This window comes from Harpegnathos saltator, unplaced genomic scaffold (assembly GCF_003227715.2).
Source record: "Harpegnathos saltator strain DR-91 unplaced genomic scaffold, Hsal_v8.6 scaffold13, whole genome shotgun sequence".
NCBI classification, from domain to species: Eukaryota; Metazoa; Arthropoda; class Insecta; order Hymenoptera; family Formicidae; genus Harpegnathos; species Harpegnathos saltator.
Window position 1 is genome coordinate 51115 of NW_020229906.1, and position 13886 is coordinate 65000.

Below are 13886 nucleotides of genomic sequence, written 5' to 3' on the forward strand. Positions count from 1 at the left end.
TCCAGTTGTTACCTGGGCTTGTTTCGAAAGTTTTCTGTCTTTTTTTCACATAGCGATTTCCTGTCGCAGACAGCCCGATCTTTCGTCCGAGAATTCTTCGCTCGTCAGGAAGGAAATCATATTGAAGATCTTAAAGGCCGAAGTATCTCTCTCGTGTCCGGGTCTCTGAGTTTATCTCGGATGTATTATCCGCCCGATAATACAAAAGTGAGATAACGATTGCGCAATTCGCCAGAATGGTCGAGTTCTTCGAAACGCATCCTCGCGCTTCCTCGCTTATATTCGCCTTCCGCGTCGAATCGCTTCTCTGGCGCGCTGTCGGTACGCAATTTGTTGACGGTAAACGAAGAGCGGCCGAAGGACGTTGCTGCCGGCTGCGGTCTCGAGGTCGTCGTCGTCGCCGTCGTCACCGTCGCCGTCGGCCGCTCCCTGGACGTTACGTTTCACGACATTGAAGGAGCTCGCGCTCGCCAGGTCACCGTTCAACGTGTACAACGCATCCGTCCCTTTCGATTCTTCGTCCGTCCCAACTCGAGGTTCCTCGAAACCCCGCACAAGGACAGGCATCGCGAGCAACGAGGGGGGACCGTAGATGATCGCCACTCTGAGAGGTAATGCGTAAGAGCAGGTAATGCCGGCGAGCAACAGTGCGAAGACAATGACTCTGGCGGCCGTCTGAAGAAACAGAAAGAAACGCACTCTTGTGTACGCGATATTAAGAGCCTCTCGCGCGCGAGGCAGCGAGAAAGAGACAGTGTGTAATCAGATCTAGAAGCACGCGATCGCACGGCATGGTCTGCCTGCTCACGAGGAAGACGTCTACTTACCATCTTCTAATCCAAAGGATGCAAAATCAGCGAAATCCTGTGCGAGCACGTAGCGATATGTAGTAACGACTGACGAACGATATACGTCTGCACGAGCCCGACCGATGCCCCAACGAAGTAGAACGAGGTAGCGTTCCTCGAGAGTCTCGAGAAACAAAAAACGTACGCCCGTCGAGCCGTAGTAGAATAAGCCGCGTCGTCGGTCAGTCGCGGGTTTACGGTGGCCGGGATCGTGCATTCGGTATTTATATGAAACAATGACGTCAAAGCGGAGCACGCTAATTATACAATGACGCTCCGCGACGGACGATAAATGACCTGGCAAACCGAAGCGTGTGTGACAAGTCGACCCCCGTCCCGGGTGCGTAGGAGCACACATCGCGTGCGTCTTGTTGCTTCGATGTTCTCGTTACGTGCTAACTCGTCCACGAGGGCGACCGTCATAATATCCCCCTCGATGTTTGTGCCGGTTTACGCGCGAAACGGATAATATTGACCATTTTCACTAGGGGATCGACTAGGGAACACAGGCAGGCCGGTGCAGGGCCGAGAGAAACACCGCGCGCAAAATATCTGAGGATCGACCATCGTAAATTGGTCAGGTTGCGTTCCTCACGAGTTCGACGAGTCGCGGCGAGTTTCTGCTTCGCTCGCGGACCTGTGATCGCGCGGGCCTGTGCCGCCTATCTCGCCGACAATCTCAAGACCGACAAGACCGACCCGAGAGACGATTGCCTAACGATTGCCAAGCAGATTCGTATGCAGATTCCACTCGAGATCCCTCTTGTTCCCGACATCTTCGACTTTTCTGCATTATCGCGCGGTAAACATTACCGCACATAAATGTAGATTCACGGGCGTGAAGAGAGGCGTAGTGACCACCGCGTAACTACCGCGTGAGTAACGCGATATTGGATTGACGTCCGTCACCTAAGACGCAACTAAGCGGTTAGATCTCTCTTGTCACGTGAGGCGTGACATAACAGACAGCTATCTGTGCGACAGCTTCTAGAACGTCGCGCGACACGTCGTTACACGCGTATTATTAAGTCATCGGGCACGCGCACGCGACTTCATCTTGCTCTCCTCGATGTTGCACAATAACGCGTCATTCGACTAATATTCGACTTGCCGAGGCCGACGAGAAACAATATAAAATTTGGTTCCTCAATGGCACAAATAGAAAAAAGTGTCTCAAAGTGTGTGCAATTCCCCCGCACTCGATGAATATCTTACTTCGTAATGAAAAATTGCGTTGTGTCAGAAAAGTAGCGAGAAACTGGACACAACATCGAACTTCGTACAATTCGCACATTCTTCTCTTATAATGCATCTTACTTCATAGGCACAGTCGGCTAAAAGTCTCCCTCGCGATTCTCGTCTACACAACGGATGATCCTGTGACACGGGTGACCAAAGACTGAGGAAAGAAAGAAAATCGCGAGAGAGAGAGAGAGAGAGAGAGAGAGAGAGAGAGAGAGAGAGAGAGAGAGAGAGAGAGAGAGAGAGAGAGAGAGAGTGTGGGGCCTCGCCCCGTAGTTGTGAATTTAGTTCGGGCATCGAGAACTCGCGACGGAGCAAATTACGCACACATCGTGTTGTTTCTGTGTAGCAAATTAACTGATTTATTTCTCTGTTCAAAGTCATCGCATTGTGTGAGACGTGAAACAGATATTTCAATATCTGTATCTAATGTACGGTGTGGTGTTTCCTTTTAATGTATTAAAAGGCACAAAACGGAGGACTATCGCGCAAGACGATTACACGCGGGACGGTTTTCTTTCTTTCGATTTAGATCGTGGACTCGGTCGCCTCCTCGTGCACGGTTTCGCAGCTTTCGGTAGATTCGCTTTTAGATCTGAAAGAAATCACCAGATGAGGATCTCACTGTGTTTTGATTGAGGGTGAAGGAGAGGGCAGGAGGACGATGAGAGAACTAATGATGAGAGGATGATGGTGATAAGAGAGCTAATTGCAAGACGAGATAAACAGTAAGAAAAACCGTAGGAGAAATCGTAGGGACTGATTACTTTGGTGCAAACACATTGAAGCAAGTTCCGCCAAATTCCAAAATGCATGATAGGTCAGGATCGAGAGTCAAGAGCGCAGTCTGATTGGAAAATAGTGCATCTCTTATATAGCAGGTCTTGGAAAGTGGCGTATTACGAACAAACGGGCGATACGTGTAAATAAAATAAATATAAATTTCTTCCTGATATAACGTGCAACTAAAACTGATAATCCTCTAAAGTGGCACTATTCGTAATTAAACGATCTGCCTTTCTCTTTGTCTGCCCCCTCCCCTCTCTTTCTCACCCCCCCTCTCTCTCTCTCTCCCCTCCCCCCCCTCTCTCTCTCTTCCTTTCTCGTGATTGCCTGGGATCACTACAGTTGCGTATTTGTAAAAAACATTTGTATTACCTGAATCATTAGTACATGAATCCGATTTTTCGTCCGCAGAAAATGCATTGCGAAAATAAATTCACGATGAAAAACTGCGCAATTCTCGCCGAGAATCACGAGCAACTCGCTTTCTCTTTTCCTCTATCTCGAATTCCTCGAGGGGGAAGGTAATAGAAAATCAGGGTATAAAATCTACAACGTGCGAGCTGTTCCCTCTCGCAATGCTGTTTCCGACTGTGTGTGTATGTGTATGTGTGTGTGTGTGTGTGTGTGTGTGTGTGTGTGTGTGTATATATGACGTAAAATATCCGCCAAAAAATTACAATCTTCTACCACGACGAGACGACTCGCCGATAGCGAGCGCGATAAATCAACTCGAACGAATCAGCCTGATACACACCATGTATTTGCAAGAGCGTTGATTCGCCGTTACGTGTTATATGTTGTGCTTTCGTATACGAATAACGCACCTCATCACGCAATACGAAGAACAAACGCTGTTAGCGAGACTCGAAAGGCGAAAGAGCGTACGGCGACATACACTTTCCGGGTAGAGACCGAGAGGAAGCTCGTTCGCGTGCTGCGGTCAAGCAGCTTCCAAAAATCATGTGTGCGCGATAATCAGGACCCGCACAAGATACTCGGCCGTTCGTTCGCTTGCGGCGATCGCCCGAACAAATATTGTTGTGTGGCCAACAGCCACACCGGCTGGACAAACAATAGAATGTTTTCGGAAACATCGATAACACCGCGTTATTAAGTCCGACGAGTGAATCGATCAGCAAACATGAACCAGTGAATGCGGCACGAATATAAAGCATCTGAGGAAATGTGAATTATTTACAGTACGATCTGTCGAGTCTCACCACAATCATTGATTTCTCCTCTCGTCTCCCCCCTTTCTCCCCCCCCCTCTCTCTCTCTCTCCCTCTCTCTCCCCGTTCGCTCTTTTTTCCTATCTCTTCTTTTGATCTCGTCGTGCGCTCTTTTCGCCTCTCTCTCTCTCTCTCTGCCTACACTTGTCCACTTTCTTTTCTGCCTTTTCTCCTTTTCTCGCCCAATTCTATTACGCACGCTCCCGTTTTTCGCGTTTTCCCTCGGTTCATTTTCACCTCTCGCAATGTTCTCTACATTAAAATACCATTCCACGCTACAAGTCCTACAACGATACATCGTAAATATAATTAACTATAGTTCGAGACGCAGGATGTGCCGAATGGGCTAGGAAGAAGTAATATCCTCGGTCAATCTCGCAGTCAGACAATTAACGAATCCGGTTTTCGCACATCCGGATAAATTTTGCTATGGTCCTTGATATCGTTGATGAGATTCGTAAAACAACTGCTCGTGTAATCGCGACTGACAGTTGATTATAATCGAACAAGTACGCACGCGGCTCTCTCTCTCTTCTCTCCCTCCCTCCCTCTCTCTCTCTCCCCCCTCCCTCTCTCTCTCTCTCTCTTCCTTTCTCTACTCGGCTTCCCGTATATATTTATGTCCTTTCATCTTGAGGTAAATTTGACTCTATTTTTTTCAGGTTGATGATTGCAATTGTCAGTAGCTGTAATAAGACCTCATGTTTCATAGAAAAGATGAGCTACGTAGACTAAAGGACACGCGTCGTGTTATACAAATCGGCTGTTCCAGCGGATGCATTTTCAAATGTATATCGAGGATCATTAATTCCCCGCCTCATCATTCTCACATCTGCCTAATTACATACACACTCGATTCTTATTGTATTATTATTAGTCTGGCTGCCAAACGTATCGACCGAATCGTAATCGTTCAATAATCGTACATGTACATGTGTGTGTAAATACATGCATCACAGTGGTATCGAACGTTGCGGTTCGGTCAATTACGATTCGGTTGTGTGTGTGTGTGTGTGTGTGTGTGTGTGTGTGCGCGTGTGTGTGTGTGTGTACATACATACATATATATATATGTATGTATACACACACACACACACACATATATATATATATACATATATGTATATTGTTTTAAATCGGACGCACAAAAGTGCCCACGGCTGTCAAGCCGGGAACTTTCTCACGCAAGAGTCGAACTCTTCTAAATTGATTTTCACTCGACGAGCTCGACGAACTCGACAAAAAATCACTCGCATTTTCCACCTCGTTGCCCTGATGTACGATCGCTCGGCAATTAGATGATTACCGGCGAATTGATTCACTCGAAACGACCCCAAAATAACCTAATTTTATAATTATAGTTAAAAATAGAAATGTTAGAGATGACTAGAGAAAAACACAAAAAATTCGACGAAAGATAGTGAACATATTTTATCGTTTCTCTTTTTTTCGATAACACGGTGAAAGCCACCCCGGGCGAATCAATCCGACGAGTATACTAAGGAATTATCTACTTATATATTGTCGGGTGTAATAAGAACGGCTCGCGCTTCCGCAGTGACTACGCTCCCCCAAAAGGGGGAGAAGTCGCTATATCGTTTACGCTATTTACCAATGGCTGTGGTTCCTCTTCATCTTGTTTATACGAGTAGGCACTTGTCTATGTTTCTGCATTCTTGCTTGTATAATGTTATTACGTCTATTGTACAGGACGATAGTACAAAAGATGTGTCGGCTTCTACTATACGTGGCCCAACCGACACTGATCCGGAGGCTCGCGAACGCGTCTGTTGCTCTGAGCAAAATGAGTCAATGACGATATATCGCGCGTGTGGAAACGCATATTACTATGCTATGTTACATTGATATTTCATATTAATACAGTTGCGCAACAAATGAGATATTTTGTTCGTGCAATAGGGAGCAGACGAAAATTCTCAATGAGTCGAGAAACGACATCCTCCGCGACATCGAAAACATTCTTCTCGTATTCAGCTCGTACTATTAAAACTCGTTTGTACTTACGACGACAAATAACATTCGACTCGTTAGATTTCTCCTATAGGAATTTTTTTTCTGTTTTTACAACTGTATTTTCCTTCCGATCCCCTATTCTTCCCAGACAACTAAAGAAAATTCAATTGCATGACGATGAAATTGTTTTCTCCATAGGGCAAGAGGAAGAAATAATGTGTAAAATATCGTACTAACAAATATGTTTGTGTATGTACGGTCATAATGGCTTGATGCGGGCCTCGCGATCAACATCGGTACCGTTTGCAACACACTCTTTTCCATTCACTCCGACTCACACACATGCATTTCCTCCTCCTCCTCCTCCTCCTCCTCCTCTTCTTGTTGCTTAGTGTCCTCGCACGCATCACATACGCACACGTATTTCGGAGCGCACATCAATTTTGGAACTTTAAATTAGCACCGTGTTGTCTTCGTAATCTGTGAACTTTCGTGAACGTGTATCTCACTTCCGGAAGCTTTGCGCGATCGTCATTAACAGGAAGGAGATTCGAGTCGGTCTACTGTCACTCATCCGTGTTTTTTTCTTTCCTTTTGTTTTCGTTCTTTCTCTCTTCCTTCCTCCCTCCCTCCCCCCCTCTCTCTCTCTCTCTCTCTCTCTCTCTCTCTCTCTCTCTCTCTCTCACTCTTTCGTGCAGTGGAAAATTGCGAATTTCGGAACTGTGCGAACTCTGTGCGCGAGTGTTGTATCTCAAAGTTACATCTCGATTCAACTCAAAGACGCACGAAGAACGGTCGAAAGATCGAAGGTTTCCCGCGTAACGATGGTGGTCGTGTGGTGACACTCACAGATTCGCAACTAGTCTTCGCGGTATGCCGACGCGATATGTAAAGCACGATAATTACACTTACATAAATAATATCTCGATAAAAATTAGTCAACAGTGGTATATCTCAGTGCGTAAAGTTAAAAACGTGTCGACACAATAGAATACTGCATATCCCCTCGAAAATTCGATATCGTGTTCCGCGCAGAGTGTCTCCTTTGCGTTCTCCTTTACTTGCGCTCCCTCCCTTCCTCCTTTCCTCCCGTGTGTTCACTACTTTACTCTTTCTTTCTCTTTTATTCTCTAAATTCTCCATGCACTACTCGTATTTCTCACTATTACGTATTGTTTCGCGTTTAAAACGTTATCGCGCGGCAATGAGCTCTGCCGCGACGCGCAGAGGGGAAAGCTTCGTTGGAAGATCATGCTCCAACAGCAGTAACGTACAAAAGTAAAAAATACATCCTAACGCCCAATGGCGCCTATCTTTCTCCGAGATCATCACGCGAGACTTCCCTCGAATTTGCGCATCCTTTCCTTCTCCACCTCCCCCCCCTGCCCCTCCCTCCCTCTCGTCCGCTTTTCGTTCGCGCATCTTTGGATTGGAACACGATCTGACAAGTCTTTCTCTCGCAAGACGACTTATATAAAAGCACGACTTAAGACTTATGGGCCTAACGCGTTTTACTCGTTCGTATTCTACTTGCTCGTCCGTTCTCCTAGAAAGCCATCTAGACGTAAGTCAGTCTTTGTCAAACGCCCGATGCATACGCATAGCATTACTTAATTGGGCGATGAGCTGGAATTCGCGTTTTTCTACTAGAGGTTTCGCTGTAACCCCCCTCTCTCCCTCCCCCCCCGTCTCTTTTACCCCTCTTTTTGTAGCGATTACTTCGTCACTGAACTTTCGAAGTTTCCTTTCTGTTCTTTTTTTCTACAGAAAAATTGGTATCTTATACGGCACGGTGTTTCAAAGCAGAGTTAAAAAGTTCTGTCGAAAAAGTGACATTTCATCATTTCATCACGTCCGAAAATATTTTCGCACGCGTCCTGCGTTGCCGCTACCTACGATTTTCATCGCCGAACGAAACGTCTATGTAATTTCGCAACTTCTAGCATCTTCTTCGTCGATCGTCGATCAAACTTGCAATTCGAGAAAGGAAAAGAACGAAAAAATCAGGTGTGATACACAGTAACGAGAAACTATTTCGCGATAGGCATGGTGTGTGTGTATGTGTGTGTGTGTGTGTGTGTGTGTGTGTGTGTGGGGTGTGTGTGTGTGTGTGTGTGTGTGTGTGTGTGCACGCGCGCGCGCGCGCGTGTATTGGTCGATTTTTCTGCACGACCGTGCCTAAGATACAACGTAATTCAGTTTCGAAGCGTAAGGGTTTTGCAGCTAATATCTCGTAGGATATTGCATCAGGAATGTCTCGTTGTAGAATGAAATGATCGTCGATTCTGCGATTTGTCGCCGCGATAGATCAGTCAGATTAAGTATAAAGCTGTTGTACGAATTAATCGGTAGCTACATCAGAAATCTACGGCATCCCGAGAGCGGTGATGTCCGCCAAACGTATACTGACACGTTGTGACGAAAAAGAATAAGTAAATAAAAAAATATATCTTACTCATAGCCCAACGCGATGAAAAGGTCAAACGAGATTGTCAATGTGAATGGAAAGAAAAAACATCTCTGAAACACTTTCGAAATACGTAAAACTGGCAAGGGTGTGCCGCCCGTCAATGCGCGCACGTTGATCCGACACGTTGATCCTAGTATGGATGTTTCTGTACTTTTTTCTTTTCTCTCTTTCTTTTGATGTGTGACGACAGAAGCTCCAGTCCAATCGGCAAGTGATTCAAAAGAGAAAAGAAAAACAACAAGTCCATCGTTTTTGTCTACAAACTACAATAAAATGTTTTAACCATTTCTAGACGTAACGCGATTATATCCATTTAACGCTACTAAGATAAATCGGATGCTTATCGACGCTAATGATTTTGGTACCCTGAAGTATCACTAACAGTAAGTCTAGGTTGTTCAGAAACGGTTCGTCGAAAATTACAGAAATGCGACCTATACGAATCATATATACGATCCCTTCTTGCTCCCCGTTTCCGATATTTAACTGAGTAACGAGAAGAATCTATTTACGGAAAATAACAATATAGTCAATGTCTCATCCGCCTGGATATCTCTTAACGGAGAGAACAGGGCTGCGATTGACTTTTCACGATTGAGCTCTATGCATCCGTGATTCGTGTTCTGTTCCTAAACATTCTTCCCGATACGAGTTCATGGTCGCCGCTATAATGTACGAACAAGAAGATCCCGAAATTGCCAGATTGTTCGGAGTGCAACCCGACATGCAAAACGACACGCGTGTGTGTGTGTGTGTGTGTGTGTGTTTCCATAGATATGAAAAAAATTAAAAAAATTACATCTTAACAGGAATTAAGAGCCGTGACAACAAATAGCATTTCGTGCACTTCTTATTCTTTCGCTGCATAACTGCAGTCGCATAAGCATGCGTGTAAAATAGTCTATTCGTTTCTTCCTTTCTTTTAATCGACTTTCTTTTAAGTGAACTTAGCGGAAGTATTATTAGTGAAAGAGTACCACACGTATACACGAAACGTAATGACATCCTTGAACGTTCATATCAGATCAGTATTAGCGCAAATACACCTAATTCAGAGAATGCCGAAGCGTCACTCAGATCTGGCGTACTTTCTGATATTTTTGGTACTCTCTCAACAAGTAAGTCACAATGTAAAAATATAAATCGAAAGTCCATCCGTTCTCCTCGTCGTCGCGTCCGTTTGCGATTCTCTCACTTTAGCAGCATGTATTAAAAAGGCGACACAAGATCCGTCTCTCCAGCGATGTCTCTCTGTGTCCTATCGTTCACACTTTCCCTTATTGTCCCGACGATGGAGATACAGTTTAGTTTGGCGCGTTAGACGCGCGTTGATTGTACTGCCGATTGTATGTGGCACGGAAAATGCTCGTCTCTTTAAATTAAATTATTTCACTTCCTTGTACTAAGGCGCGTTTTCAGTCGAGATCCTGTTCGATCCTGTTCGATCCTGATCGAGATGTTGTTAAGAAACTTGTGGAATCAGAACTTTCCCCGTCGTCAAGAACGGTAACCTCCCTCGATCGTGCTAGTCGTCTAAATGTTGCTGACAATTCGAAAAGTTCATATGCCTACGTACGATACCCTTCCTTTTCAAAACACGGCACGATAGATCTAACTACGCATGTACAGGTAATAGCCACCCAATATGATGCCCCCCCCGATCCCGATGCATATGCCTATTGTAAGTGGCTTGCATAATGACCTCTTGAACTTCTGCCAATTTTCGCAATCCCTCTGCCGGCGTTTCATATCGCGCACTTGCGTCGCTAATCGTTCGTTCTTCTCCGCCCGTTCTTCCCGTCTGCGTCTGCGCACCGTGTCCCTGTTTGGAGAGCACACGAAGACGATTACAAGTCGATTTCTCGATATACTGATGTAGCTCAACAAGTAGCTCGTAGAGGACTCGTCATCGGAGACGTTACTCACAGATCACACGAAAAATCCAACGGGGAGGAACGATCTTCGGAAGAGTCGTCAGACACGACTTCAGCGAGCAACGGGACGCTGTGTTCCTCTAGAACGTCTGTGACGGACGTGGAAGTTGTAAGCGGTGGGCTCGTGCATGGTTCCGTGTAAGTTGGTGGTTCGCTCGGCAGCGGTTTGTCGGGTGGCCCACCTAATTCGTGATCTGTGGTAATGGTGAGAGCTTGATAACCTTTTTGCATCGGTACAAAAGTAATCTGGAGCTTACTACTACGTGAGCGATAAGCAGTAAAATACCTGCGTCTGCGTGCAATTTCTCCAAGCTTGTATCCGTGATCGCGACACTGCGCGTTAAAGATTCCGCTCTCGGAGGCGGCAGAGGAGGAGGCTCGTCGTCTTTCTCCGACGGAGGGTGATTTATAAAATTATAATTATTTATCACGTCGTTGACGTCGTCATCCTCTATAGTTCTCGGCGAAGCTGTCTACAAAGATCGGCGAAAGCCGATTAGGCCGACGATTAGGCTCGGTTAGTTAGCAGGTGTTGGAATGGGTGTTTCCCTAGACCATCTCCCTATCGGACATCCTCTTTCGGAAGGTAACGCTTGACAAAGTGCAGCGCAGTTTTGTAGAGGAGAGACGAACGCGAGAGAGGAACGACGAATTTTTCGAAGTCGTTCGATAAAACAAGAGGGCACTCGACAGATGTGAGCGATCATCGTCGTAAAATTGTTATACTCGAATATACAGCAAACTGACACCGATATTAGATAGCACTGCGCTACTGCACTGAGCATTAGCATTAATTACCACGTTATTTAGCGGCAACTGTTTAGCCCCCTCAATGATAGCAGCGTACGAGAAGCGCAGTTGATCCGGCGTTTGTATCAGACCCATACGATACTTTCTCATTTCCAGCAGCACATCCCGCACACTCACGGAATTCAATCCGTTTTCTTCAATCTGTAATCGTAAAACAGTTGAGCGAGCGCGGCTAATGACATATCGTAATATCGGTCGCTCTCGATCTGGAATTCGCTCGTCTCGACGATACGTACCAGCACTAAGCATGTATCAACCAAACAAAATGTTCCCGACCTTCCGATACCTGCGGAACAATGGACGACGGGTGGACCGGCATTTTGATCTAGTACTCCTGATTGCCTGACGTCTGCCAAGAAACGTAAAAAGGCCGTTGGGCATTGCGGTACTCCAAAGTCTGGCCAAGTGGTATAATGAAAATGTAAGATTTCCCTACTATCGTTACTTTCCAAGTCCGTTATACTGCAGATAAGTTAAAAACATTGGAAACGGTCCATAACGATTTACTGGCAGAAAATTAAGGATGATCGCCAAGTATAGAGCGAAACTTTCGATGAGAGGATGGTACAACAACGCAACACACAACTGCATATCATGCGTGTCTTTACCGTAACGTTCTGGTTGTGTAGTCCGACGATTCTACCTTGCTGACATATTTCACCTTTATACCGACGTCGTCGAACGTCATGACGGTATCGCCCGTGTCTCCCAACGGCCAGTATTGGTGGCATTTAACTTGATTCTTTTCGATTACCTTGTTCAGCATCAATACAGCCTTGCAATTTTGCTCCCATACCATTAGCCACAAGTGGCCGGCGGTATGCGGTAAGGGTCCTTGCGTCAGGATATAATGTCTCTTAGCACGATCCACCTAACGTACGGACGAAAACAATATGTACACTCGTCTCTAATTGTTACTTCGACTGTTTAAAGCTGTTTACAAATTGTCGCTCTCTCGCGATATACTCACCGGTATGTAATTGGCATGGATGTAGTCGCACACGCCTCTCTTGAGTATAACTCTACTGTGATCGTACGGCGCCACGTCCCTGTAGCGATTCAAATTTTTGTTCTGTGGCTTTTTTGATTCGTTACATGCGAGCAGATAAGCTCCAGTCACACTGCGTATATGCTGGAAAATATTAATCACTAATTAAGTATCAAGACGCATACAACTGGCAAACAGTGGATAACAGGTCCCTTTTCTCTTTTTTCTGAATATAAACGTTCAAAAGTATTTCCACAACAGTACAAATATTCTACTGTTTTGTACTCTAATACATATTAATACAGACTGAATTCACTTACACTCATTCACATTTCATTCATATTTTATTCGTTTCCGTTTAGCCATACGTCTCTCATGCTCAGGTATGATTCTGATGACGAATTATACTTATATTTAGAATCATTAGTATATACCTGGTAGTATGTACCAACATTCAAAGTCGTTAGTTTATATTCGGAGCTAATCCCAAAGATAATTTCTCAATTTGTTCAAGTAGCAGGAAAAAATCGTGACCAACAAATATTAACGACAGCTTCCGTCGGAAGAATTTCAAGCTCGAGTGCATCGCGAATATCGAGTTTCATCGTACAATTTCTCACGCTCCGTTTCGGAGAAATTGCACGCACGATCGCTAAATATACTGAAACCATATATTTCTGAGTCGGAAGCTCGACCTTGAAGAGCTCAATCATACCGCGGCGCGCACACCACGCATACGCACACGCACGCGCGACCGAACACACACGCATACGCACACCGAAACGGCACTGCCAGTTTAGCTTGATGCTAGTTGCCAAAATTATATTTTTCGAATAATAAAAAATATGCTCGCAGCAACATCACTTTACGAGTCCTTACGAATCTCTCTGAATCATCGCACGAACGAAATCGTGTGATCGACGTGTCTACGCAAAATTGCGTACGACAAATTCGCGAATCGACATCGAACAACGAGGTATTAATATTTATAGCGCGATGAATATTCCTCGAAACAAATTATTATTTTTTTGCAGACACGTGAAGCTATCGCATCAAATGCACTTTTATCGCCGACAGGAAAAATTTCCTCGAAAACGTACGTCGGTCCGACTCGAATCTAACGATAGAAAGTGAGGTACATTTTTTTCGAATACGCACGACACGCGTATCCTTATTGCACTCTGACTAAACGTCACATGTATTCGTATATATGATCTCGACTGCTTCTGCCAACAAACGACACCGAAATCCAGCACACGTTGACGTTCGGTCTTTTCAAATAGACATCTTTTACGATTGTTGCTGACAACTTTGGCACGCAGACAGGTTATATACACATCATATATTCACGCACATTTCACGAGAGCAGAGAAGTAGCTATGAACAAAAATTAAGGATAGAATGATCTCAGGAAAACGATACAAGATGCGCGCGCACAACAGAGAGAGAAAGAAAAAAAGAGAGACAGACAGACAGACACACACACACACAGGAGGGAGAGAGAGAGAGAAAGAGAGAGTGAAAAAGAGAGATATATATGGTCGAATAGCAAGGAAACGTGCGGCGATGACAAGAGACACGACAACGAAAAGAGCCGGCGTGTCA

The 13886-nt window shown here is 45.1% G+C and overlaps 1 protein-coding gene across 5 annotated transcripts in view; it reads right to left on the reverse strand.

Moving 5' to 3' along the window:
* Positions 1–289: 289 nt before the first annotated feature.
* The window catches only part of LOC105183777 (tyrosine-protein phosphatase non-receptor type 2), a 14621-nt gene continuing 1024 nt past the window's right edge, over positions 290–13886 (reverse strand). For 2 of the 5 annotated variants that reach the window (XM_025307849.1, XM_011142129.3), the window contains exons 3-10: positions 12264–12425; positions 11902–12164; positions 11530–11755; positions 11282–11434; positions 10770–10956; positions 10476–10677; positions 10252–10371; positions 290–675 (exon numbers count right to left, since the gene is read on the reverse strand). In XM_025307849.1, coding sequence (XP_025163634.1) covers positions 483–675; positions 10252–10371; positions 10476–10677; positions 10770–10956; positions 11282–11434; positions 11530–11755; positions 11902–12164; positions 12264–12425 — 1506 coding nt within the window. In that variant the 3' untranslated portion in view covers positions 290–482. Of the gene's footprint in view, positions 676–2534; positions 2686–7582; positions 10372–10475; positions 10678–10769; positions 10957–11281; positions 11435–11529; positions 11756–11901; positions 12165–12263; positions 12426–12601; positions 13041–13886 lie in introns of those variants that run through there. The other 3 variants (XM_011142131.3, XM_011142130.3, XM_011142128.3) reach the window with 3 other exon arrangements.